Here is a 27,108-nt window from a genome sequence, read left to right on the forward strand (position 1 = left end):
CAACCTACTGACATTCCTGCCTTAAAAATCAGGCTCTGAACGAACCCCCGCGTCTTTATGCAGCATTTCTTCCTTGCAGACGGAACAGCCAAGGGATGTGAAGGAGAAAGCCAAACAGACAAACATGCGGGTTCTGAAAAATGAATCCCCCTAAGAGGCTGTCTCCCGGGGAACTGCAAATCTTAGCCCCTGGCCGAGGAAGCGAGGGCTCGGTATTTCTTAGAGAGATATTTCCCCCTTGACACCCGGGTGTGCGAATGGATTAACTAGTTAGAAACTGGTGAGAGGCGGGGTCCCTGCGCCTGAGAGCGCGGGGGCCCGGTGCCCTGTCCGTGCGGCCGGGCGGGAGCCGGGCTGGGCGGACTCCTCCGTCCGCTGCCCCTCGGGCTTCTCGCAGGGAGGCCGACTCGGCCCGCGCCCCCTCCCTCCCGGGCTGGCCCCTTCCCTTTCCAGCGCCCCAGGCAGCTCCGCCGTCCAAACCGGAGCTGAGTTTGCTGACAGGGGCGCACGGGCTGGCGGCGCTGATGTCAGAGCCGGCTGACGGCCGTGATTGGATCTAATTAGACTTCGCAGCAGCAAATAGACAGGCTCCCTGCGTGATCGGCTTCAAAGTGGCTGGTGCCCAACAACTAGCAGAGGTGCCAAAGTAGAGCCTGCGCGCGGAGCCCAGATCCGGGGCGGCTGGGGCGGCGGGCGCTCCGCGGTCCCGGCCTGCGCGCTTGGTGCGGGCTCAGACAGCCGGCTCTGCCCGGCTGGACGCAGGTGACAGAGAGCCGCCAGAGGAGACGCCAGGAGTGCGAGCGCGCAGCCCCGAAAAGTGAGCCGGCTCCGGATCCGCAGGAGCGTCCCCGGCTGCCGCGGCCGGAGCCGGAAAGCTGAGAGTGTTGGAGAGAGGACTCCTGCCTGGGTTCACTCGCCGGCAGCGGCCATGGCATCGGTCCTGGGGACCAGCAGAGCGTCCGGAGGGCTGAGCGGTCAACTCAAATGCAAGTCCAAGCGGAGGAGGAGGAGGCGGGCCAAGAGGAAAGGTAAGGACCGGCTTCCGCGCCGCCTGGCGCGCACTCCCCGCGACGCGCGTCGCCTCTGCGCGCCCTGCCCGCTTCTAGCGGCCTCCCTCGGGATGCTGGGGCGGCGTGGCCGGGGCCCGCCGAGCGCCCCGCTCCAGAGTTCAGGTCCCTCCGTGAATGCCCGGGCTTCCGCGAGCCCGAGGGGGTGGCCAACCGAGAGGGGGCCCCGGCGGAAGGCGGTGCCCTCCCCGGCCTCTGGCACGACTGCTGACCGTCGCGCACAGACGCCGGTGCCGAAAGAAACGCTCGCCTAAGCCCTAAGCGTCCCTAAGAACGAGGGACGGGACCTCGCGCCAGCTTCTCCATCCCAATTGTCTTGGAGGCGGGAGTGGGCAAAACCCTGGCAACCGCCTCCCCACGCTGGGTGACAGTTTCTATTCCGAGCGGCGCCGGCTGTTTTGTAAACACGGAGACCTGCAGCGCGAACGGGGTTCGTCCGGGGGGAATAAGCAGAAATTAATGCATGAAAAGAGAAACAAGCATCGCAGCTCATTAGAAATTAGGAAAGCTGCGAAGCAGGAGAGGAGAGGAAGTGCCTGGTGTCAGGTTTGAGCCTGGCTCCCCAGGTGCTGGGAGACAAACGAGCCCCCGAAGTTAGTCGTCGGGTGGGCAGCCCAGGGTTCCCCTCGGGGGCAGGGCGCAGCCGGCCGCTGCTCCGCCAGGAGGACAGCCCTGGGCGCCGTCCCGCCGGTGTCTGTCCCTGGACGGTGGCCGGAGCCCTCGGTGCGGCCGCCTCTTTCCCAGAGAGGAACTTATGTCAGCCGCCCCTTATCATGAGTCTGCAGGAGAAAGTTCAGTTATTATTTTAAATGTGTTGGGGTTTTTTTAAGTGACCAAAGAGCCCTAAAGAACGGGGTAAAGACACAACAATCGTGTGTCAGGTTTCCCAGTTTCTCTGCGGGAGGATGCGGAGTTAGTTGTGATTGAACATGTACCTTCTTCCCCAAGAATCTTCATCCTTGTGGAGGCTTAAGATAAGTTTCTGCCCCATCTCTTCCTAACTGCTTCTAAACAGTCCCCGAGCCCTTCCCGACTTCTTCTAGTAGTAGAAATTAACCAGACGGTTTGAAGGAATAAATGCCAAGAGCACACAGCCATTCATTATGATTGCATGTCAGGGTGGCAGGGAGCAAGGTGACAGCTTCTAGGAGGGCTTCAGAGCCTTGGTGTGGGGGGTGATTCTGTGATTCTGGTTTAACTCTTGAGCTGCTGCAAAGAATGCTGGCTACTCACTTTGTTCCCTGAAAATTTCACTCCGAATCAGATCTGGTCAATGTCTTCCAAAAATAATGCTAACAGAAAGTGACAATGATATTGAAAAAAAATCACAGAATTTAATAATGAGTATAAATTTTAAAAGTAATGAAAAAGAAACATTACCTTTTATGCTTCAAGTGTTCATGTGGTCCAGTATTTTTATTTATTGTATTTAAATATTAAAATGGAAAAGTGTGAAACAATATTTTACAACAAAGCAAAACCTATCGAAAGAAAATAGAAGCTGATGAACACTCATGTCTTTCTCCAAATTCATTTTTGTACCTTTAATTTAAGGGCAGTCATGTTAGCTTAGAAGGGATTCATTTTCAGAAAGGAAAGCAAGAAATCTGAAGGATGACTTCATTGGCTATAAACTATGACAATTCAAAATAAAATTTTATGTGAAATATGTATACACTTTATTTTGAATATACAAAGTCTCTTAATTTTTATAGCCAAAAATGAAGTAGGAAAAGGTATTCAGGATGTGTGTACTAATTCCAGTTACTCGAAAATTTATCTGTGGGGTGAAGTTTCCTATGTCATCTGCCAACAGCTTATCGTGGTGGATGAGTCAAATCAAACCTCTAAGTGTTCACTTCTTAGGCAAAAGTTAGCAGTGGAGGTGTGTGTGGTCAATGAAAAGAAAACAATAATTACATAGCTCTTTATTTGCATTTTCCTGGGAACAGATCAGTCTGTATATAATTCCTAATTATTACAGATGCTTTTTTCCCCTCTTCTATCAGGACAGTGGTCAATTTAAATCATGTTCTAATATTCATGAGTTTTAACAGCAGAAATATAATAGAATAGCCTCAACTTTTAAGCTTATCTAATAATAAAACTCTGTATCTGTCACAATTTAAAGCCCCTATGTGTATGGGTGGCTGTTAAGGAATTTTGATAAGGCTCTATTGAGTACTAAGTAAAGCCAGTGATTATGATCACGCAGAAAGAGTTCTTTTCCTGGGTAAATGAATAAATTAAAGTAAATGTACATTTTTTGCCAGTGGTAAGCATATTTCCACCTATTCTCACGAACAAGAATCATTTTGTTTGCATCATAACTTTTAGTTTCCCGGAGCTGTTAACCAAAATGCTACTAGCTTCTATACAAATTCTCTAAATGTGGCTTTCCTGAGATTTCTTTATTATGCTTTTTATTGTCAGAATAATCTATAGGATCTGAAATAAAAGTTCTGTAGCTACAGTGTAACTGTGGAATTGACACGATACTCCCATTTATTATTACATAGGATCCAGAGCCTTGGAAATGAAATTTTTTTTCCTGTAGGAGATATTTTTTAGTCATGATACTACACAGAAAGCAGTCCATATCATTAAAAGTAAAAAAAAAAAAAAAAAAAAAACTTAGTCACAAAATATGACTTCAGGTATTAACTAGGCATGACCTGCATTTGTCTCTCAGGTAAACTTTTAAAAAGACACTTAAGCATACCTCCCCACCCCCAATCCTCCTGTTATTTCATTAGGACCCAGGGCCATCCATTTTTGCATTTTTCTCTCTGTGTTATTTTTTAGTTGGGACTTTATCTTATGAATTGTTTATGGATCATTTACATTTTCTGTACAAACAAGAAATGTCAAATTTTGACTTTTTATGCAAAAAAGAAAGGCAGTTTTTTGAAAAGCTGAGCAAAGGACAGTGTTACCATCTCACTTGCACACTATGGTTCAGGACGGTCACCTGCTCAGTAACATGTGCACCCACACTGTGGTTAAGGACGGTCCCTTCCCCTGTCACACATGAGCCCCGTCAGCTTCTGCTTGTGTTTCGTGCAGAGACTTCCAGGAAATCCTGGCTGCACATGTAGTTTAGGAGGCTTGCCTGCTGCCTCCCACACGGAGCACCTTCTTAGCCAGCTCCTCACGGAGAATCCTGGAGGCCGTGCTGGGCCTTCCAGTCCCGGGTGAGGCTGTGTGCGGGTCTGCACGCAGCCTGTCCGTGCTAGTCTTAGAGTCACGCCTGCGCGTGTTACAAAAGAACTGAAAGTGTGGATATTGTAAAAGGTTGTAAAAGGTGCATATTTTAACCTGAGTAGTAAAGGCAAAGGTGGAAGGCTTCTTAAATTAGTATCAGCTCAAGCAGGAAGCACAAAAGGCGGTACCTTCAGAACAGGGTAGCATATAAAATAAGTCACTTACATGTATCAGCTCCCTGAACCATGGACACCTCCAGAGAAATATGCCTGAGGAATTGCATAGGTGTATTTTTAATTATTAAAATAGTATATGTATTCTCTTTTGATCTCTTGGTGAGCTTTCTTTGGTGAGAGTAGTTTCCCAAAAAGAAACTGTGTGTTGTCATGAAATGCATTTAGTAAATAAAATATTTTTAACATTTGACCCATGAATACATACGGTGTATAAAACAATTGAAGTCTCTGGAAATTAAAAAAAAAAAAAAGATTGCTCTTTAAATACAAATATATTAGAAAATGGATTGAGAACCAATACAAATTCAGTTGGTTCCAGGAGGTAAATAGGAAGACGGGGTTTTAATTAGGCATCAGTCACTAACACAGAGAGGGGGAACTTTGGGGAACTATTTGAAATCCTGCAGAAACAATCCTTGGTAAGTAGATCCAGCTGAAAGTGGCATTAACACACCACCTGTCTTTTCTGAGGCGTTTGACAGCAAGTAACCTAATGCTTAAATTTCACGTATTGTTCCAAGGAAATCCCGTACGCAGAGTTCTAGAAAATTGAGGGGTAGCTCTGCAGAAGTAAGCTGATGAATCAGGAGGAGGCAGGAGCAGCCGGTCATGAACTTGGGGAAATGTGGGGGAAAGTTGGCCAAAAGAGCAGGATAAGGAAAGCATGTGGATGGCAGATGCAGGCTTGTTGTGAAATGGCATTCCATGAAAAGCTGATGAAATAGAAAGATGGGCCACAGATGAAGGTGGCAGAGGCCGATGGGCTCATCCTACCTGGTGGGGCTGCCTGCCTCGTGCGTTGCAGCCAAGCATCCCTGCACACACTAGCCTCGCTGGCCCGCAGCTCCGGATCAAGGACTGGATTTAGTGATGAAATTAAACTGACAGAACTGTTCGCCCTCTAATTGTGTAAGGACTTTTTACTCCTTTCTGTTTTTAAAATTTGTATTAGTACCTCTGGTTTCTAGTGACCCGTGTAATAGCAGTAATTTGAGATTGCTTCAAGGGCATTAGATATGATGAGTGAACTTGAATTTAGAATAAAAATATGAGGCTCATGTATCCATCGCTAAACAGTGGTGATTGGGTTGTTGGAGAAGTGCTGCCCCAGAGGGGCAGCACATAAGGTTATGCAGAATAAGGAAACTGCAGCTTTCTTTTCTTGAGGCATGGAGAGACAACTTCTGCCCTGAAAGCATTCAGTGTTCAATTTAAAAACTGTAGATGTTTGTGGTTGTGTGTGTGCATGTGTACATATACATACAGTGAAGACAACTGAAACACCTGAACATTTTTTATGTCTGCCTGATTCTTTTTTCTAAAATGCTAGAAAATGAAAGTCACTGTTTTTGTATTGTGGACAGTTTTGAACAACTCATAAAACCAAAAATAATATCACAGATCTTCATCATTTAAAGATATTATCTCTAAATGCCATATCAGTAAATGGAGCTCTTAATTACTAGCAAACAAGATTTCTAAAAGGATAAATTTTCACATAATAGGTGAGATTTTAAAGGTACTTATTTTAGCCATTTCTAAACTGGAAAAAAAAAAAGGAAAGAAAGGTGAATGCCCAAGTGAAACATGGAAAGCACAAGGTCCTTGGCAAAATATTCAAACTATTGAGTGTTGGCGTTTCCCTGAGCGTATACATCACAAGGAAGAGCCACACAGCCACATACTGCCTGAGCACCGCCGAGACCCGCTCATGCTGTCGAGTCGCTGTGAACAGTGAAGCCAAATTAACCCCTGTCTGTTCAGTTAAATGGTTCTCCGGCACTGAAATGCAGAAATACATGCTGTGACATACTGGATTATGCAAAGAGAATTGTTTATTCCTCACTAATAATGCATTATAATTCCCTTAAGAACATATCACTATCAAAGAAAAGAACATTACTTTCAAAAAGAGGGAAAACATCTGCTTAATTCTTGATCCACTCGTGAATTTGGTCTCTGCCTGTGGGATCAGGAAACAGAAAGAGGAGGGCATACAGAGAAATCTAAAACCTAGTCTCTTATACTTGCGTATGTTTATACCTCGGTTCCAAACACCTCTCTTGGGTGATTAAAATTTTACTTCCTTGTTTATTTTATTTAGAATGAGTGGGGGACAGGGGCTGTTGCCTGGTTTCCTGACCTTGTTTCAACAGTCACAGCAAAGGCAGCTCTGAGAGCCGTGACTGTCCATCCACACACTTGTGAGTGAATTCATTTTCCCAGGAATCCCATCCAAGAAACAGCAATCCAGAAGTAGAAATGTTTGCTTTTTAAGCTATCAGTAATTTTCCCTAAAATAAACTTGGCTACTTGCAAAGATAGCCGATTTTTTTTTCTGAAGAATGATAAATGATAAATATTTGAAAATAAAGAGTTAATCTGAGTGCCTAAGTTCTCTCCAAACATTGTGGATATTTAGTCATCTTTTATTATAGTTACAGGTATTAAGCATGAAATAATTTAAGTATGAAGATAATTTCATTTTATTATTTCATGGATGGAGAATAACTGCAACCAGTATCTGGTTTCTGGTAAGAAAGTGGCTAGTCAGTGTCCCTTTTGTGTCGTAAAATAGACACACACAAGTTCACTATCATCTTGTTTAAATTATGAAAATTATCAAGTTAATGTTAAAAAATTTTCTAAATCTCAAAAAACAGCAAGCGTGGAATATAAATTTTATATTCATACTAAAGAGTGCATTTTATGCTTGATTAAGAAATAGTGTCCGATAAATGGGACATTTATAATGATAAAAAGTAGCATTAAAGACGGAAGAGACCTACAAATGTTCAGGTGACTTTAGGATTTTAGCACCATTTTTTTTTAATCCATAAGAGATGTAATTTTAAAAGCTTTTTTAAAGCTGAATTCACTTAAAATCACAGGCCTGGAGGAGGCTCCGTGGGGCTGCCTCGGTGCAGAGCAAACAGACAGAACAGCCCCAGCCTGAAGAGACCCGGCGAGGGTCTCAGGCTGGGATGTTCCAGCTCATGTCCATGCCTACTGCAATCCACAGCTCCCCTCACTGGGGAGGAAAATTGGGGTGTAGGCAGAAAGTAGGTGAGGACAACTAGCCCCTCCACTGTGATGACCTGCGGCCTTCAACTACAATCTGGTTCTGTCCCTTCTTCCAAGCATTTTATACCGGTGCCCACTGGGGTCTCCCACAAAAGAGGTCGAGGCTTCTTTCTGCGGCCACGTCACCATTCGGATGATAAACACAGCGAATATTGCTCAGAATGCATTAGCAAACCCTCCTTTCTGGAATCTCTGCTCTACAGACATGACTCTGCCACCCAGATGCTAGCTGAGGGTTTCCAGGGGGTCGCACACAATAGAAAGTGTTCCTTTAAATGCTTCAACTAGGATGTGGTTTGCAGACTTTCACAGGTTTAATTAATCTTTACTGCTCCATTTATTTGAGATGCAATCTCTAATTCTTGTTTCCTTCCGCTGATAGAAGACCTGCCTCATCACTGTGCAATGTCTTACGTGATTTCTCAAATATGGCATTAAAGTAGGACAGAGGGGACCCAGTTCTCTGAAACTGGAGCCCAAGTCAAATCCTCTCTGTGTTAAAATCAAACAGAAAGTGGGGCGGCTCAGTTTCTGAGGCAGGACTTGGAAATCGTGATAAAGTAGCTCACAGCATGCGCCTAGAACACCAATAATTGATTTAAAAATGACTTTATCAGCCTAAGTCCATCGGAAGTACACAGATGACCTCTCTTTAGAATCAAGGCAGTATTTCCTAAAAGTTTATTTGCTCTTGGAAAAGTCCAGTATAATGAACATGACAGACACGTCAGCAAAGCAGACCCTGGCCTCCTCCCTGCAAGCCTGGCTGTGTCCGCTCATCCCTGTCCAGAGCAGATGCTCCTTCTGCGTTTGGCTGGTGGCTGCAGAGCCCGTCCTCCCAGGAAACACTCTCCCCATCAGACCACAGAAGGTGCACAAGCTCAGGTACCGCCTGTCATGTACAACTTTAAAAGATTTTTGTTTTAATCTGGGTGTTGCGCAAAACAATATTAAGCATCATACCTTCTCCTATCCCTTAGGTGAGTTAAAACATGGAAGACCCGCTTTAACCACAGATGTAAAGATGCTCTGTCTGTGTTTCAACTCTAAATATTCATACCGTGGATGAAACTTTGTAAAGGACCTTCCGGGTTCTAACAAAATTCTAACAGAAAGTGACTTTTTCATTCAAAACATACAGTTCACGGAGAATTTTTTTTTAATTCAGATGAGTCCGTGTTGCTAATTTCTTTTCTGAGGAAGAAGTGAATTTGAAATCAAAATCATTGATATATCCCGAGGATAAATAGTAGCTTTTAAAAAGCTCTGAGACAGTAGGACAGGGAATGCAGTATCCTTGAAGGATGCTGAACAGAGAACAAATGCTGTTCCCCCGACGGTGGCTTTGGCGGCAGCACGTGCGTCCCTGTGCCAGCCCTTCCCAGAACGGAAGACAGGGATCTGCTCGGGGCTGGTGGAAATTGGGGAGATTTTCTCTCCCTAAGCAGTTAGGATAAGAAGGTTACTCATTTAGATCTAAAAAATGTGCAGTTCATATTTTATTGTTATCACCTTTTAGGGGAGTTAAATTTATTTGGGGCTTTTGTATGTAGATAATGAATAGAGTTGAAGTTATTAAAAATTATACTTTCTGTAGGCTACTAATATATGCAAACAATATATACAGATGACAAATTCAAGATTTAAGATATATGTAAATATTTATTGAAATAATGAATATTGAAATATTAACAGATTGTCTATCAGCTCTCTGGAATAGCAGAACTCTAACACATACTCATTTTTAGATGAACATTTTAAAAATCAAGCGTAGAAAAAAATCTTGAGAGGATGAACTCCTTGAAAGACAGTGAAAAAATAAACTTGGTTTATGACCATGACGTTTAGCATTGAGGGAAACATCTTTTTATTTTAAAATTTCATTAAGAAGTGAAATAAATCTTTTTGTTATTGCATCTAATAAAAATTAATCTATCCTCTTATGTCATAAAATACGGGAAACAGAAAGCATGGCGGTATGTGGGGCTATGGACAGGAGGAGAGGGGAGGGAGAAACAGAGTGACTTCCAGGTCCTTTCTTCCTGTGCTCTGGTCAGAGCTCACCTCCCTGCACTTTATTTTCTGCGTCTTCCACAACAGAGCGGGCTCTTTATTGAAAGTGTGGGACACGAGACCCAGCTCTGCTCTCTTTGCAGTTTGTCTTAGGCATGGTGTGTGTACTCAGACGAGGGCTAGATTCAACCTGTGTGAGTGCCTTTATTCACTTGCAGTTGTGTCACCTCGGGTGCCTGCTCTGGACTGGACAAAGACCTAGGAACTACAAAGGTACAAGAAAAAAAAAGTTGACAGAGTCCTCCTTTTCTCTGAGTTTATACTGAATTTGGGGAATAGATATACAAATGTACAATCATAGGAAATGAAAACAGACTCTGTGACCCAACACAGTTTTAGGTCCTATGGAAATTTTAATGCCCATTTTTACCATATATTTTACAAAATTGTAAATTTTATCATTTCAGGTGAAACCACATATATAAAAATTAAATGGCTAAAATGCAAACTCCTGTAGGTCTGAGCATTTTTATTCCCTCTGCAATGTCAAAACATATTAGCTGCTTAGTTAAAATCCACTGAGAAAGTTGATTTTATTTTTGAAATAAAGTTTCTTAAAGCAATAATCAGAATATGGTAAGAGGGAAGCTTTCCTAAGGAGACTGGGTGCAGATGGCATGAGCTGCTACAGTTTACAACAGGGAACAAACCACAAGAGGAGCTGAGTGAGAGGATACTGGTGATTTCATAAGTCACCTGGTATGATGACCTCTCGGGAAGGACGTGGATTCTCCCCTTCTTGTTTCATGAGTTGTCTGCAGGTTTAATTGGTGGGTATTGGTCTGTGTGCAAGATGGTCCTTGGAGGATGGGGGCCAGGTACTCTCAATGTGTTCCCAGAAATTAGCACACAGGCTCTCTCACTGTACACCATCAACCAATGGTTGTTGCAGAATTCACTTATAAAGAGCACCTACTGACTTATATTTGAGTCATTGCTGTGGAATGTTGAGTGTGCTCATTCAACAGACGTTCTTGGGACATCTTTATGTGTCTGCACTGCACTAAACGTCAGGGATTAAGCAGTCCTTAAGTTCTGCGAATGTTCTGAGTCAGAAAGCACATCTCTCCATAGCCATGTGGTCCATGCTGAAGAGATAGTCCACTCCCTCAGGAAGCCGGGCAGCGCCCTGCTGCCTTTTGCCAAGCCAGCCCCCCACCCTTCCCCACCGGTCTACACGCTTGAGGATGTTTGTGTGGATGGGGTGAGGGGCCACCCTCGGACCCAGAGAATGCCCAAGGTGCATCTTAACGACACTGGTGCCCGCACACCCTTGACCCTGAGGAGTTCTTGGCCTCTACACCCTGTGCCTTTAGCCTGGGCTCTGGCGTGTCCCCCGCAACCCGCCTCGGGGATGCACACCTGTCCCTGAGTCCATCCTACTGCAGCCAGCCCCTGACACCTCTTCCAAGACAGGCCCAGCCACTGCCCCAGGCTCAGCCTCCACCCTGCTTCTCATTGCCCAGAGGTCCACTCAGTCCTTATGGCTGAGAGCAGAACTTGTGTGCCTCTATGCAGGTCAGAAGTCTAGCATGTGAGTAAAGCAGGCATCTCACCTGCGGGGTGGCTGGCATCTCTCTGCCTGGAGGTGATACGAAGTAGGACACAGGGCTCATCCCAGCAGTCATGGGAGGCCATCCCACCACTGTGTCCACTCAGCGCTGTGGACACAGGATACCCTGTGGGAAAGACAAATCACTGGACTTGTCCCTTGTATCTGTGTAGATGGCACATTTCCTGGTCTTTCTTCTCTCTTACCTATGAGATGGCCTTGGGGCAATCTGTCTCTCCATCCATCTATCCCTCTCTTCATCTCACACACATGAATTAAGTGAGTGACCAGGGTGCAGTGCCAGAAGATAAAACTCTTCAGAGCACGACTTGCCTGGTCTGCTCTTGTGGCTGCAGTGATGCTGGCTGCTCCAGTGGTCTTGGTATCCATCTGTAATGATGCTTAGGGAAGTCTCCAAACTTGAACGCTAGCAAGACAATGAAAAATGCACATTGTTAAAAATTGAAACCATATACTGGATTGAATTCTACATCCCATTTGTAAGTATTTGTAATAAAATAGTTGCTTGGTGTGCGACACTCCGTATGTGATACCACTGAACTCCCTGGTCCATGAGTGGGGGGATGTTGAGTTTACCCACATCCCAGGGAAAGTATAGAACTAAACGTTCATAAGGTTGGATGTGTCTATTTTACAGAATGTCAGCCTCACTCAAAAGGTTAGCAAAACACAAGGGAGGACAAACCGTGAAAGATTCATTTAGCTGAGACTCTGGTATTCAGTTTTCAACAAGATTGTCTTGGTTCATCGCATGTAAACCAGCCATGCTGAGGCCATTCAACCCACTGCCCATGTGGCCCTTAGACAAAAAGAACTAAAATTAGTCACTAATATTTATTGAGCACCTACTGTTCGTTTCTAGAAATTCCTCTCTGCTACTCCATTTCCTTATAAAATGGAGCAATATTTGAACTGTAGATTGTAAGATATATATATTTCTTGTATATTTCACATACATACATGTGTGCATATATATATATACACACACACACACACACACACACATTCACTCAGAGATTAGCAGACTGTTGTCATATTTAGGTGACCTATAAATGAACTTTTAGGACAAAATTTAGAACAGAGAGGGTTTTGGGTACTTCTTAGACTAAGTTAACTGTACAAAAAATTCTAGATAGACCGTAAATTAGTCGTCTAGGGCTGTGTAACAAACACCACAGCAGAAATTTATCCTCTCACAGTCCTAGAAGCCGGAGACGGGAGTCAGACGTCAGCAGGGCTGGTTGCCCCCAAGGCCCCACCCAGTGTCCCCACGTGGTCTCCCTCTGTGTGTGCCTGTGGTGGGGACACGACTCAGCCAGAAACAGACAGAAGTTCTGTTCTGTTTACCTTTAGAGACATTTCCCAAAACTTGACACATCATGGGTTCATCAACATCCTCTTCCAAGAAACATCTTCTCCACCTCAATAAGGGCCAGAAAATTCATGTTACGTCTTTGTCACCATCATACCTCTAGTATATAAACCATAAAGTCTGTATTGGATGAAAGTACTTATAGAATCCAACTGACCTTAGGCTTGATGAGATAATGCCTGGAATACTTTTTCTTGATTATTTTGTCGTGAGTGTTCCCAACTGATCTGATGATGTAACTGATATGGATTTTATTTCACTCAGCCCCTTGTGTCCTTTCCCGCCTGGCAAAGACCCCCGTTTCTAGCTAAAGGTGGTGTGAACTCAGATATTCTGAGGTGGATTCCCTTCCCCCTGCCCCATCACAGAGGCTCTTTCTCCGCAGAATCAGTCCTATGCCTTCCTTCCTGGGAGGTTAAGTAAAGGTCCTCTTTGTTTCTGGATGAGGGAAGGGAGACCCCGAGGCAAGTGTCTCCTTCCGAGAGCTGAACCGTGAGGAACCAGACATGGACCCAGAACCTTTGATATTCAGCCAGGTGCTCTTGGTGAGGACCCACCGCCCTGCTGTGGAGGCAAACACACGGGTCCCTGGGAAACATAGGCTCATTGTCTCTCAGGGATTCCTGAGCAAACATTTAGAGAATGTCCCCAGTGCCTGTGAGTGCTGCCACATGGAGCAAGATGGAAGTCCCGGGGCAGGGGGAGGGGGGACTCTGTGCTTCTGGTTTTCACAGAGATGCTGATCATGAAGCCAGCTCATAACATCATAATGTGTGTGAGTGTGTGACTATGAATGTGTATTTGTGTGGATGTATTTGCATGTATGTAAACACATATATTTATGTATACACATGCTTATATACAACTGTGCTTAAGTAGCATTTGCTTAAGTAGCCTCCAGTTTTCTTATTGGATGGTTGAAGAAACCTTTAGAGACCGTTCAACCAACTCAGACATTCAACATCTTCATTGTTCAGATATCTAAATAATATACACTCACTCCAAAGTAAATATTAATTGTTGTACAAGGTAAAAATATTCAACACCTATAAATGATTAATATTAGCGGTGAAGAAATTTTAAATTCTATTTTTAAAAATCAGATACAACAATAGAAAGCCTGAGTGCTGTACATACATAACCCCTGCCTTCACAATACCTATATACACAACACCTGCTTACACAACACCTATGTACACACCTGCATACACAAAATCTGCATGTACAGTATCTAGATACACACTCCTATATACACAACTGTATATACACAACCTCTGCATACACAACACAAGTAAAAAGGTATATCTAGTGAGCACAGAGTTTATAGTCATATTCAAATTGATATTTTGCAGTGAAAATGAAGCCTATCCTTCACTCAGTGAAACCCTGGAACTAAATCTGAATGTTCTAAAACCTTCTCGTCATACATAAATACCCTTCTTGTGCATCTGGATTTAAAAGGAGAGCGTCCTGACCTACCTTGTGTATGTCTGTGTTGGTGTACAGGATATTTTTCATAAACTTCCATGCATAAAAAATATGTTTAATGTTCCAATTTCCTAGATTAAACTAGCTCAGAGTCTGTCTGGTATACAAGTCAAAATCAGCTTGAAGCCACAAGTAAACATATAGGTTCTGTTTCAAATTCACTGAGTAAATGGATGAAAAGTGGATTACAAATTAGATGTGAGTAGAGAATAGTCAAACAGGACATCTGAACTCAGTATATGACAACTGATCCTGGAAGTGTCAACTTTGAAACAAAGCAGTTAAATGACAGAGACCCTTGTAAGTAAACAGCCTGTTCCCTCAACGTAACAAAGGACATTAGCATTAAGGGGATATAAGCGACTCCACGGGCACAAATGGACTGAAATTGCTCTTCCCATTGTTCAACATCTTACTTATAAAATCATTCCACGTAAACACACACAGGTAGATTTCTGGACTTGTAAAATCCCTTTGTGAACAAACCTAAATGTTCTTGGTGATGTTGTATTGATGTGTATGACAGGAGAATGACCTGGATCCCTTACCTTCAGCAGCGAGAATGGGAGGCTGCCTCACACCACTGACCTTGAGGAGAGAGTGGCCTGAGCCGGTCTCTTCAGACCCCTCCCCGATCGTCCTGCAGAGCTGACAGTGGCTCCAGACCCCAGGCTGGGTCAGGGAAGAGCTGAGGGTGGATGAAAGTACAACCTGCATCTGACGGAAGGGCCCCTGAGCCCAGAGCAGGCCTGACGCAGAGGTCACACCTGGGCTCAGGTTACATGTGGCAGGCCGTCTACGTGGCCTCCCTGAACTTCCCTGCTGGTGTGCTATCCTGGGTAAAGTTCTCCAGTTGCAAAAATGTCTCCAAACTCCCAGCTGTCTTTCAGTAGCAGCTGTCCCTAATCTCACTGTCTCCGTGTGGGGGTGTGGGGGGAGTGTATGGTGAGGGGGTGTGTGTTTGTGTGTGTGTGTGTATGTGTGTGTGGCTAGAGAGGGTATTGCTATGTTAGCTGCTCTCAAAAAGTGCTTCCAGGGACTGTCCAGCCCTCACCACGTGTTAGTTAAGGAGGGAACTTGTGTGTCCAGGTGGGCCCAGGTGGTGTCTGTGTACACCTGAGTGTGGAACTATTAGATACAGTGCTGTCAGGACCCTGGAAGTCTCGAGGGGACTCTGTGCTGTTCAACTCATAATTTCTGTGAAACCATAAGCCAGTATCCACTCACCTTCTCTCACCACCATGTGACCTGTGACCTCTCCAGGTAGGTCCCCCTCCCAGATGCTCAGGCCCACCTGCCTCCTTCCAGCTACACATTTTCTCCCAAAGGTCACTGTCAAAATCTGATGTCATCTGGCTGACATTGTACACAAACATGAATGAAAAAAAAATTACAAATGGAGGAATGTGTTGTCACAACTAGGAGGCCTGCCTGTTAGCAGGTAAACAGTTCCGCCCAGTGCACATAGTGACGGCAGTTTTCGGCAGCAGCAGCAAGACTGAGTGAGGTCCCTCCAGAAGGGGTGAAGGGGAAGCTTCGCATCCCCCCGTTCTGCAGGGGGGAGAACACAGCCTGCTTCCTCGGGGCTTTCCACGCCTGCTTCTTCATGCAAAACATGCCCAGAAAACAGAAGGAAACGAGTGAATCACATAGTACACCTGGAGGTTTCCTATCTTTGTGTGTAACAGAGTCCGTCAAACTTATGTAATCTTTGCTTGTTTAAGAGCTGTGTGAATTCTTTCCAAAAATGTTAATTTTTATAAGATGACAAATGGTACTATTTCTGCTTGGAAAACAGCCGTTTTGCATAAAGTCACGGTTTTGAGCACCTATTGTGTGTCAGGAGCTGTGCACAGAGTCAGGTACATATAAGAAAGCAATCACTGGCACTCTGGCCTCTGCCACAGAGGAACCTGGGCATGAGTTTGAAACATGTGCTTGAAATACAGCTGATAACTCTGCTGTTCTGTGCATTTCTTAATGGATCTTAGGCATGTGTAATTTGGAATTTTAAAAACTTTTTAATGGGTATATTTTGAGCAACAGAAATCTATGGCAGTTTGAGACCCCTGGGAGCTAAAGGTCAGTCTGACATGAATCAGTTCAGCTCAGTCACTCAGTCACGTCTAACTCTTTGCTCCCTCATGGACTGTAGCATACCAGGCCTCCCTTTCCAACACCAACTCCCAGCGTTTACTCAAACTCATGTCCATCAAGTCGGTGATGCTATCCAACCATCTCATCCTCTGTCGTCCCCTTCTCCTGCCTTCAATCTTTCCCAGCATCAGGGTGTTTTCAAATGAATCAGCTCTTCACATCAGGTGGCCGAAGTATTGGAGTGTCAGCTTCATCATCAGTCCTTTCAATGAATATTCAAGACTGATCTCCTTTAGGATGGACTGGTTTGATCTCCTTGCAGTCCAAGGGACTCTCAAGAGTCTTCTCCAACATCGCAGTTCAAAGGCATCAATTTTTCGGTGCTCAGCTGTCTTCATCTTTCTTTACCTAACATGAATGGGGGCCACCAAAGAAGGTCTCTGAGCCACACATGGTTCCTGTGGACCCTGCACGTGTAAACCTGCAGAAAGTACAAAGGAAAAACTTTCTTGGTTATCTTCAGGGCAATGGGATCACACTCCCCAATTTCAGGAGCCCAAGTAGTTAACAGTCACAGCCCCTGGTGATTGGAACCTGTCATATAAGACAGGAGTGAGTAACTGAGGGGGTAAGTGACTTCAGATGATGCAAATGGTGAACCAGCTCTAAGCATCTTCAGGTTTCCTCTCGTTGGCACCTTCCTCCTCTGCTCAGCGTGCTCACCCAGGGACAGCACGCCTCATCCGAGAGCCGAGCCACACAAACCTGTGCAGGCAGGGGCTCCCACCTCTCAGGGAGCGTCTCCAGGAGCTGGCCATGTCCCCTCCCTGCTGTGGGACCTCAGTCCATCCCAGCATGTCACGCTGACTGACAACATCACTCCCACAGGAATCACAGGAGGCAGGGTGGTTAGAGGCAGCCACAACTGCAAGATGGGAGCTGCCAGGGCTGGGGCGGTGCCCAGGGCTGGGCTGAGATGCCCACGGCCTGTTTCAGGGACCCCGGGAGCCCCAGACTGGCCAGGCCTCAGGTGACCGCCGGCTCAAGGCTCCTAAGGGTTTGAGGGGATTGATATCCAGCACCACTGACGGTGCACAGGACCCCTGGGTACAGCGGGCCCTGATGCAGTGGTCACCCTCCCACCCCGTCCCGAGCATCTCGGGAGCATGTTGGGAACCCTGCTCCACGTGACCGGAACAGGTTGAGAAATGGTGTCAGGAGCAAAGCTGAAGCCTTGAAGTCCTCGTTGTGGCAGAAGAGACAAGGCTGCAGGGAGGAGTGGGTTTGACCGCCGGAATAGATGGCGGGGACTGAAGAGCAGGAGGCAGTCAGTGGGCTCGGGTCCTCCCTGGGTCTGGGCTCAGAAGTGAGGCAGACAACCTCATCACCCCCAAGTTCACAGGTGAGGCAGGTCTCCCCACTTCCTCAAGGTGGGAGCAAGTCAGAGGGTGAACAGTCTTCTCCTGCACCACTGAAGGTGACATTTTCCAAATATCATCCCCTTCTTATTGACCTGGCCTTTCCTCTGTGTGCCAGTCACAGTGTCCAGGTGGTCAAACCAAACACAGATTCATCATTTATGTTTATTCTAAATAGTAACTTTTGAGGAGAAAGGGTGACAATTATCCAAGATCCACGAGGCCCCCAGTGCCTAATCCAGTGCCTCCTGACACTGATGAGCACAGGTGCTCAGAACTTATTATGAAGGTTCCAAGATGATGAGAAGAAATACAGATGTATTAGGAATTAAATGTACGCTTCTGGCCTGAGTACAAAGGACAATAAATATTGTTGGCACGGGGCAAATTAATAACCAGCATAAATCACGGATGACGAGGACACGGGCTGCCCTAGAACCCCTCCCGTCTTCTTTCCGCTTCTGATGGACGATAAACCTCCAGAGCAGGGTGTGGAGGCCCAGGACGTACTGTCCTCCCGGAGACACCTGGGAGGGGAGGCCTCGAAGGGTGGCACACACGCAGAATGACCGGGGAAGGAGAAGGCAGCTACTTCTCAAATTAGCATAATTAGTAATTATCCCTTAATAGCCCCACTCGGCTTCGGAGACTTGGCACTTGAAATTCTGCTTAAAGTTCAGTGAGAAAAAAAACAAATTTCACGCTGAAATGTCTCAATAACACAGCTGAGCTGCCAAGGTAATCATCTGCTTGCGGTTAAGGCAAGGAGACGAGCAGGTACACACCTGAGCCCTCCCCTGTCGGAGGGAGGTATGCAATCACACCCATATGGACAGAAAATAACAAAGAGTGTGCCGCATCCTAGAATGTGCCCCAGTCTCTCTTCCTATCTTTGAAGACACTTTCAGAATTTTCCCTCCCTAGGGAGCCCATGTCACCAGCCAGGTAGGAAGAGCCATTCCATCTAATGAAACATAATATCGCTTCCCAAAGATCAAAGTCTGTCCAAAATAGAGACGGCATGGAAAAGATAAAATACAAAGAAGAAAAAGCAAACAGAGGCATCAATGTCATAGCCAGCAGCTAACAAATCTTACATACCTTTCTATTTGCCTATTGGAACTCAAGTCCAAATTAGAGCTAATAACCCTGAGATTTAGCATCCATGGCAAGGAAACAGATGGATTTTTTCTAATTTTATGAAGACATGTTTGGCAGAACACAGAGGAGACATAGTTACAATTTTTTTTCAGCTAAACAGTGCCTTTCTTTAGTCTGGGCAAGGAACACTTTGCAAGTTGTCAAAGCAGTCTTCTGATATTAATTCATTGAAGCCATTTGTAGAAAGTCTACACTATCACCTTATGTGGTTTGATTGATGAGCCGCTTGGCGGAGATTCAGATAGGAAGGTAAGCAGGTCTCCAGTTGGCAGCTGTGGACGACACTGGTTCCGCACAGGAGCAGGAACAATCAGCGGTGTCAGGAGGCTGAGGGTGGAGACGATCAACGGAGTCTGGGACTGCTTGTTCTCATGGTTAACTTGCTCCCCTTGGCATGTCCTCTCCACTGACCTCAGTTCTCTCCTCCACCCACGGCCACACGCTCCTCACTGTTATTTTCATGGGACACCCCTGACCCGTTCCCAGATTAGCCCGCTGGGCTGGCTGTCCTTCCAGTTGCTCACAGGCTCGTGGGTTGATTGTACTGGTGACTTTCAAAAGTAAGAAGGAAGGAAGGAAGACTGATGTTTGATCCTCTCTTCCCTCATAGAGCATTTCACAGATGCCTTCTCACTGAATCCTCTCAGTAACTCAGCAAGGTAGATATTCTTACCCCTGTCTTTCAGGAAAGGAGGTCCGAAAATGATACAGAATATGGCAAAAAGAGGGCTTAACCTGAACCTAAAGTTTTCCCAGGACTCAAACCATCTCTCAAAGCTCATGCCTTCTCGAAACACCAAGCAACATTTTAGCAGCTCCATTTTTTGAGGAAATTCCATATTTTTTTTTATAGTGGCTGCACCATTCCACATTCCCACCAACAGTGTATCAGGGCTCCCTTTTCTCCACACCTCCACCAACACTTGCTGTTTCTTGGTTTTTGGCTTTTTTTAAATGGCCATTCTAACATATGTCAGGTAACATCTCAATTAGTTTTCTTTTGTTGTTAACAAGTGATGTTGAGCAGTTTTTCATATACATGTTGGCCATTTGTAGGTCTTCTTTGGAGAAATGTCTGTTCAAGTCACTTGCCTATTTTTAATCAGTTGTTTGTTTTTCACTATTGAGTCGTTAAGTGTTTTTTCCAAGAGTTTTGGGAATTAACCCCTCCTCAGATATGTGGTTCGTAAATATTTTCTCCCATCCTATAGGCTATGTTTTCACTTTGGTTGCTGGTTTGTTTTGCTGTACATAAGCTTCTTAGTTTGATGTAGTCCCACTTATTTGCTTTCACTTTTGTAACCTGTTGTTTTGATGTAAATAAAAATTCTAGTTCATTTTTGTTCTTGGGGGTTTCTAGTGTTCCCATCATCATTTGTTGCAGACAGTATTTTGCCTACTGTATTTTCTTGGTGCTCTTGTCGAAGACTAGTTGACTGTATGTGCATGAGTTTTCTTTTTGTGGACTCTGTTCTGTCTTATTGGTCTGTATATCTGTCTTTATGCCATATTGTTTTAATTACTGTTTGTGATAAATTTTGAAATCTGGAAATCTAATGCCTCCAACTTTGTTCACTTTTCTCAAAATTGATGTGGTTCTTTGGGGTCTTTTATGGTTCCACATGAATTTTAGGATTGTTCTATTGATACTTTAATGGAGATAGCATTGACCCTATAGATTGTTTTGTGTTTGGACATTTTTAACAATGGTAAATCTTTCAATCCATGAACATGGGATGTCTTTCCATTTGTTTTTTATTTCCTTCATCAGTGTTTTATTGTAAAGTTTATTTCACTACCTTGGTTAAATTTATTTCTGAAAATTTTATTATTTTGATGTTATAGTAAATAGGATTGTTTTCTTAATTTCCTTTCCTGCTGGTTCTGTGTTTGTCTACAGAAATACAATGAGAAATACAACTGATTTTTGTGTGTTGATTTTGTATCCTACAATTTACTTAACTTGTTTATTATGTCCGATAATATTTTTGTGGCATGTTTGAGGTTTTACAAATATGATATTATATCAATATCATCTGTTAATATATATCATTTCCCTTCTTCCTCTCTAGTTTAGATTCCTTTTCACTCTTCTTCTTCTTGCCCAGTTTACCTGGCGAGGACTTCCAGTACTCTGTTGAGTAGAAGTGGTGACAGTAGGTATCCTTGTCTTGTTCCTGATATGAGAGGAAAAGTTTTCAATTTTTCATCATTCAGTATGCTAGTAATCCTGCTTCTGGAAATTTACCCAAAAGAAATAAAATCAGGATCTGGAAGAGATATCTCACTTTCATGTCCATTGCAGCTTTGCTCACAGTGACCCAGATTTGGAAATGACCAGTATCTTGAAATGAATTAGAATATTATTGTCTTAAAAAAGGGAAATCTGCCATTTTCAATACCATGGAGAGACCTAGAGGACATTATGTTAAGTGAGGCAGGCCATCGCTAAAGCAAAAAATGTTGCATGATTCCACATATCTGAGTATCTAGAAAAGTCGGATTCTTAGAAATGGAGATATGATTATGGTGGCAGGGGCCCGGAAAATTGGAAATGGGGAACTTCAACAGGAATAAGGTTTGAGATGCAGGATGGTGCAGTGTGCCTGATGATAGCAGTGTGTTGTTGCTAGGAGGCTAGAGGTCACGCTGTGCTCTTAGCATGGGTGTGCACACATACACACACACACACACACATGCATGCACGCACACAACAGAAGGGCACAAGGACACGTGGGGAGATTTGGACATCTCTCAGCCAATTGTGGTGATGCTACTGCACACACACATGCACACACAGACACACACACAAGAAAAGGGCACAAGGGCACTTGGGGAGATTTGGAAGTCTCTCATCCAATTTTGGTGATGCTACCAAAGCATTAGTGCACAACCACACTCGTCAGATCCACACAGCTGGCCAGGGTCAAGTGCATTGACCTGTGAAATTATGTGGGAATCCAGGACTCCAGGAGAAGGCGGCTCTAAGAAAAGAATCCAGTGACAAAGCTGTCTTTGGGAACACTTTGTTTTGATGCAAATAATTTGTATGTACATTTCAAAAACTAAGAAAGCCCTGGGGCTGGGTGTGTGCAGAGAAGAGCATGTCAAAAGATGGCAACACATCTTCATGCTGCCATCTCCAGAGGAGACAGTGTTTGTCTTTGAAGTGGGGATGCTCTGGTGAGTATTGTCTTTCTGGTGAGGACATCAGTGTGTTTATTTAGTGGCAAGAGACCTGTGACCTCAGTGCAGGAAGAACAGGATCAGAGGGACCAGATTCTGTCTCAGAGCAGAAGTTATGTGGCTGCACAGTTGGACGTCTAGAGACGGATTCCCAGTTTGTTGAAATTGTAGGATTGTTTTTCCTTGAAATGAAACTATTTGAAAGGCCCAAAAGGAATTGAAAATGCTGCTGTTGGAACATCCTTTGGGCTCACTATTTGAGAAGGAGGAAGAATTGCGGCAAACTTTATCATCTAGTTATGTGGATGCCAGTCACGAACTGCTCTTGGCTTCCAGAAGGAAGACAAGCCTGGGAGCCAGGAAGGCACAGAAAGATCTGGTTCTGCAGTCGGGTCAGTAACCCCTTTTGCTGCTGTCCAACCTTTCACTGTCCCCCATCCTATCCATGCCCGTTTCTCATCCCCGTTCATGACACACAAAATATCCCTGCTTCTAAGTGGCAAGATGATATCAGAGATGCCACAAGCCTGCCCGGGACCTGAGGCCTGGCCCGTTCAAAAGATAAACAGCCACCTGCCCTCCTTGAGCAGGCTGAGAAAGCACCAGCATCTTCACAGACAAAGTAAGTAACCAGCCAAGGAAGACAAAGCAGGGGGTCTAGCTGGTCCCATAATTTCTCTCCTTTTACCCGTTGAAAGTGGGTCAACGTTTTATGCTGCTCATATTGGGTGTCATCATTTTAGCTCCACTAATAAAAGCTAATGGCTGGTTAACTGTTAGTGGGAACTGGAACCTCAGATAAAGAACAGAAAGAAAGATAAAATGGCAAATATATGTTTAAAAATCAGCCATTAAACCACCGAAATGCTCCCATAAAGTGTAACTTTTGAATCCAGTGGTATCTGGGGAAGATGCGTTGAACAGAAAGAAAGTCAACCTGAATGTTGACCTTGCGACTTAGGCCTTTCTCGTGCCTCCACTTGTGTCTCGGAGTCAGCAGTGCAGAGCCGAGTCAGGGCTAGAGCCATGGGAAGCCCTGGGGCGCCCCAAGCTTCTCTGTTCTGCAGATGGCCCCAGGGTGTAACATATGTAAAATTGCCCCCTCCTCAGTTTGGGGAGCATGGTTCTCTGCCTGAAGATTTCAATTTAATCATCTAACTCATTACAAATGTCTCTAAACTGTCTCCCTCCCTTTGTTGACCTTTCCTGGCCCATCTTTTCTAGAGACTTCACCCTCCCCCGAGTCACCACCCTCTCCCAACCCCCTGCCTCTCCCCTCTAGCAGCTGACCCCCCAGGGCCCCGCAGCACTGATGCGGACCAGTCCTGTCCATGCGGCCAGCCCTGCCCACAAACTTCACCTCGTCCATCCCACCAGCAACATTCCAGATCCCATCCACCCTCTACAGTCTCAAAATCAGCCTCGGACATGGGCCCATCCTTCAGAGCAGAGCCACCCCGGGGCCAAAAACTTTGAACTCACCATTATTACATCAAGATGGTGGTCGTGTCAAAGTCATGCTAACGCTCTAAAAGTGTGGGAAATGAAACTTTAATTAGTAGTGGAAAACCCAAACTAATTTTATCTCTTAATTTTAATGAATCTATGAGATTTCAAGTGTGAATCTTCACACTGAATGAAACAGTCCACAGGATTTCCACCAACCCCTTTGCCTCTAGGCCTGTGCTCCCGGACTGAGCACCTCTGGACTTAGGGCCTAGTTGCCCAGAGCATTCACCTCTCCATCGGTTCTCTTCCCACTCAGACAATGGACCAGTAAGTTCAACAGAGGTGAAAAGAGAGAAAAGATAAGCCAAAACTGGACAGGTGAAGGCTGCAGTGTCTGACCAGCTCCCAGAGGGACCAGCTGGTCAATCCCCAGGGGAGCGGCGAGGGCTGGGTCCCCCGGCCAGCACATGGGGGTCATCACCACATGGGAGTCATCACCAGCCACTCAGCTGTCTACCTGAGACATCACAGGCTCCACAAACCCCTGTCTCCGAAATCTCTCGGCCCACTTGCTGCTGGGCCCTACCCCTCAAGCCCCAGGTTAGCTCTCCAGCCTGTCCTCTTGGCATCCCAGTGACCATGGGCCTCGTCGTGTCACCAGAGGCCACAGCAGGAAGGACTACGGGTCGCAGGTCAGAGGCGCAAGTCCATCACCTGGTGGCTGGTTGAGCTGTGAGCCTGCTCTTCAGCCACTGGAGGAGCTTTCGGTGGAGACTGGAAGGAGCTGGAATGGCAAGTGCTGGCTTTACAGTGTGGGAAACGAGGAGCCGTCGTTACCACGACTCCCTCCGCACCATCACCCTCACTTTCCAGTGGAATTCCCGCCTCAGCAATCTTCCCTCCAGAGCTTGTCCGCAAGCTTAGTCTGTTGAAGGACACAATTAATCCTGTCACCCACTGGATGCAGACTCCTCAGTGAGTTCCCCTGCCAGCTGATCCAACTCAGACCCTTGTGGGAGGGTTCACAGGCCACACGACTGACCAGCTATCCTTCCCCATGGAGGTCCTGTCCCCTCTACCCCCGTCACCCTTCCTCCATCGCCCTTGGGTTCTTGGTGCCTCTGTGCACTGGTGTGTTTATCAGAGCAACAGTTTTCAAAAGCCCAGTATGTGGTCAGGCTTAGTGGATGCATCAGTGAATTAAAAACAAAAACAAAAACAAATCCCAACCCTCTGTTAGTTTTCATTCTGTTGTGCTTTTTGGAATATTCTTTTTTCCGCCATCTCTTGCCTGACAATCTTGTCCCTTCCTCTTGGGGTTTCATCTAATTACTGATTCTTGTTTTAAATATTCCATCGACTCTCCAAGGCCACACATCTAAGTAGGACACTAGCTTTGTACTTTTGCCATCGTGTGTTCTAATCACTCTTCTGTGTGTGGTCTCCCCACTGGGCTGGGAGTGCCTTCAGATCCTGCGCCTCTCACAGCAGTGTTCTCAGCACCCAGCGTGGGGCCAGCTTGGATGAGGCATCCGTACCAGTTTCACTTCTTTGTTGGCAAGAATGGAAATCACATCCAAGCAACTTAAGTGAGGAGTTTGCTGGAACTGTTCTGGGTGGGTAATGGGGTCAAAGCTGGAAACAAACAGTCGGAGCACAATAATGGTGACGGGTACCTGAGGCACACCTGGGCTCGACTGCCAGCGTCAGTCTTACATTTCCATCCAGGGCTCCACACGCTTCCCAGTCAGGCTGGTTTTGTGGGATGAGGCGCCCACGGAACAACGAGGAGGGGCTCGCTGAAGGAGGGATGGTGCACGGTGCTGCACCCAGCAAGGACGGGCAGAGCAGGCTGGGGCAGGCACCTGTGACCCCATCTAAGGGTCCATACTGCAAGACAACATGTATTGTGTCTCACACACCAAATATTGTGCTCAGAACAAAAGTGCAGATTGCACTGCAGTGACTGGGTGGTCACCTCTGCTTGAACGTTTCCTTTCTCTCTGCATCAGATCCCCAGAGCAAAGAATGGAGAAAAACAGGCACACACCACACTGAGAGCTGAAGGATGAGTCCTTAAACATGTTTCACCAAAACACACTCAGATGACGTGTGTTATGACACCCCTCCCCAACTCACGGCACACCTGCGTGTTGGCTGGATATGCCCAGTGACCCCCTTCTCATGGTCGGAATGTGGCAGAAGCTGTGGAGGCCACTTGGAGATTAGGTGACAAAGCTACTGAGCCTCCCACCTCACGCCCGCTCTGGCAGGTCGGCAGTGGACACAGGGTGGCTTTGGAAGTGGGTCCTCCAGGGCCAGGTCTCCCGGTAAGCCCTGAGGCAGAGCTGAGCTGCACCACCTGGGTTCCTGACCCGTGGGAAACAAGACCTGGTGTGTCCCGCCTGGCATGTCCTGCCGGCCCCTAGCCCCACCATCCTACTGTCTTGTCTGTCTCTGGGCTTGATGACTCTAAGCATCATCTAACTGGCATCTGTCTTACAGTATTTGTTTTTATTTTGTTTTGTTTTTTGACTGGCTTCTCTTACTCAGTGTAACCTCCTAAAGGTGCATACATGTTGTAGCACGAATGCACGATGACTCCATCCATGGAGCATGACTTATGTGTCCACCACTGTCAACAGTTTGTTCTCCTGCAAACACACTGCTTTTACAAAGGGGCTACAGTCAGACCTGTGCATATGTCCTCATTGTGAAATCCTTGCCATGCTTCCAATAAGAATGGTATCTGAGATCACTTGGCTTGATGGGCTATTGCTCTGAGTTATATTTGCATCATTTTACTAAATGAGCAAGATGACAAGAAGACAGGAGGAGTCTGTGGAAGTGGTCCACGGCTCACAGGTCTTCCTTTGGTGCCCACTGTGCAGGGGGGAACTCGTCCCCATGCCCAGGCATCTGATGATTTTACTGTACAAGTGGGGGAAGGAGGCCCAGAGAGGTTAGGACACTGCCTGCAATCACAGCCCTGGACGCAGACTCAGGGCCCAGGGCCCTGCACAGCCAGCTTGGCGAGTGGCAGCAAGGCCCCGGCACCCAGGCCCTCAGATCTGGGCTTCCTGTCACTTTCCCTGTGGTACGGACGCCACCTTCTCCCCTTTCTGCTCATTTCACCCCCACGTCGGTGTCTCAGAAGCAAGCTGTGCAGTCAGGGACCTTGCTGTTCCCTTCTTTGCTATGAAAATGTAAAGAAACTGTTTAGAAATTGTCGTCATTTCATGCTTTATTTTTGTTTTGATGAATTGGTTTCACAAATATTTCCCTTAAGAAAAAAATTGTGACGTTCCCTTGGACAATCCTAAGTATCAGGGAGCATCTTTGGAATGTAACAGAGCTGTCCCACTGTGTCAGTTTCACCCTGTAGACAGCAGCGTGCAGCGTGGGGGACACATTCTCAGCAATTAAGATGCCTTTTGCCCACAGGAAGCAGCATCAGAGGTATGAATCAACCTTTCCTTGAAGTCCAAGGCTCATCCTTATGCAAACACCTCTCAGAAGAGGTCTGGGAACCAGATCTTGAAGTTGATGGTCTTTGTTTCTTTGTTGTGTGACACAAATTGCAGTTTGCTTTCTTGCATTCTCATCCTGGTTTTTCCTAGGCTTTCTGTAGCTTTTTTCAACTGTCAATAGTCAATTACTATTAATGTGTCTTGTTGGGTTTCCCCGGTGGTGCTAGTGA

At 45.8% G+C, this 27,108-nt stretch overlaps 1 protein-coding gene across 1 annotated transcript in view; it reads left to right on the forward strand.

Moving 5' to 3' along the window:
* Positions 1 to 928: 928 nt before the first annotated feature.
* The window catches only part of ADARB2 (adenosine deaminase RNA specific B2 (inactive)), a 222,991-nt gene continuing 196,811 nt past the window's right edge, over positions 929 to 27,108 (forward strand). The window contains exon 1 of the mRNA XM_065919621.1: positions 929 to 1,028. Within this exon, the coding sequence (XP_065775693.1) occupies positions 929 to 1,028 (100 nt within the window). The remainder of the gene's footprint in view (positions 1,029 to 27,108) is intronic.

The sequence above is a fragment of the Muntiacus reevesi genome, chromosome 2 (genome assembly GCF_963930625.1).
Source record: "Muntiacus reevesi chromosome 2, mMunRee1.1, whole genome shotgun sequence".
NCBI lineage: Eukaryota > Metazoa > Chordata > Mammalia > Artiodactyla > Cervidae > Muntiacus > Muntiacus reevesi.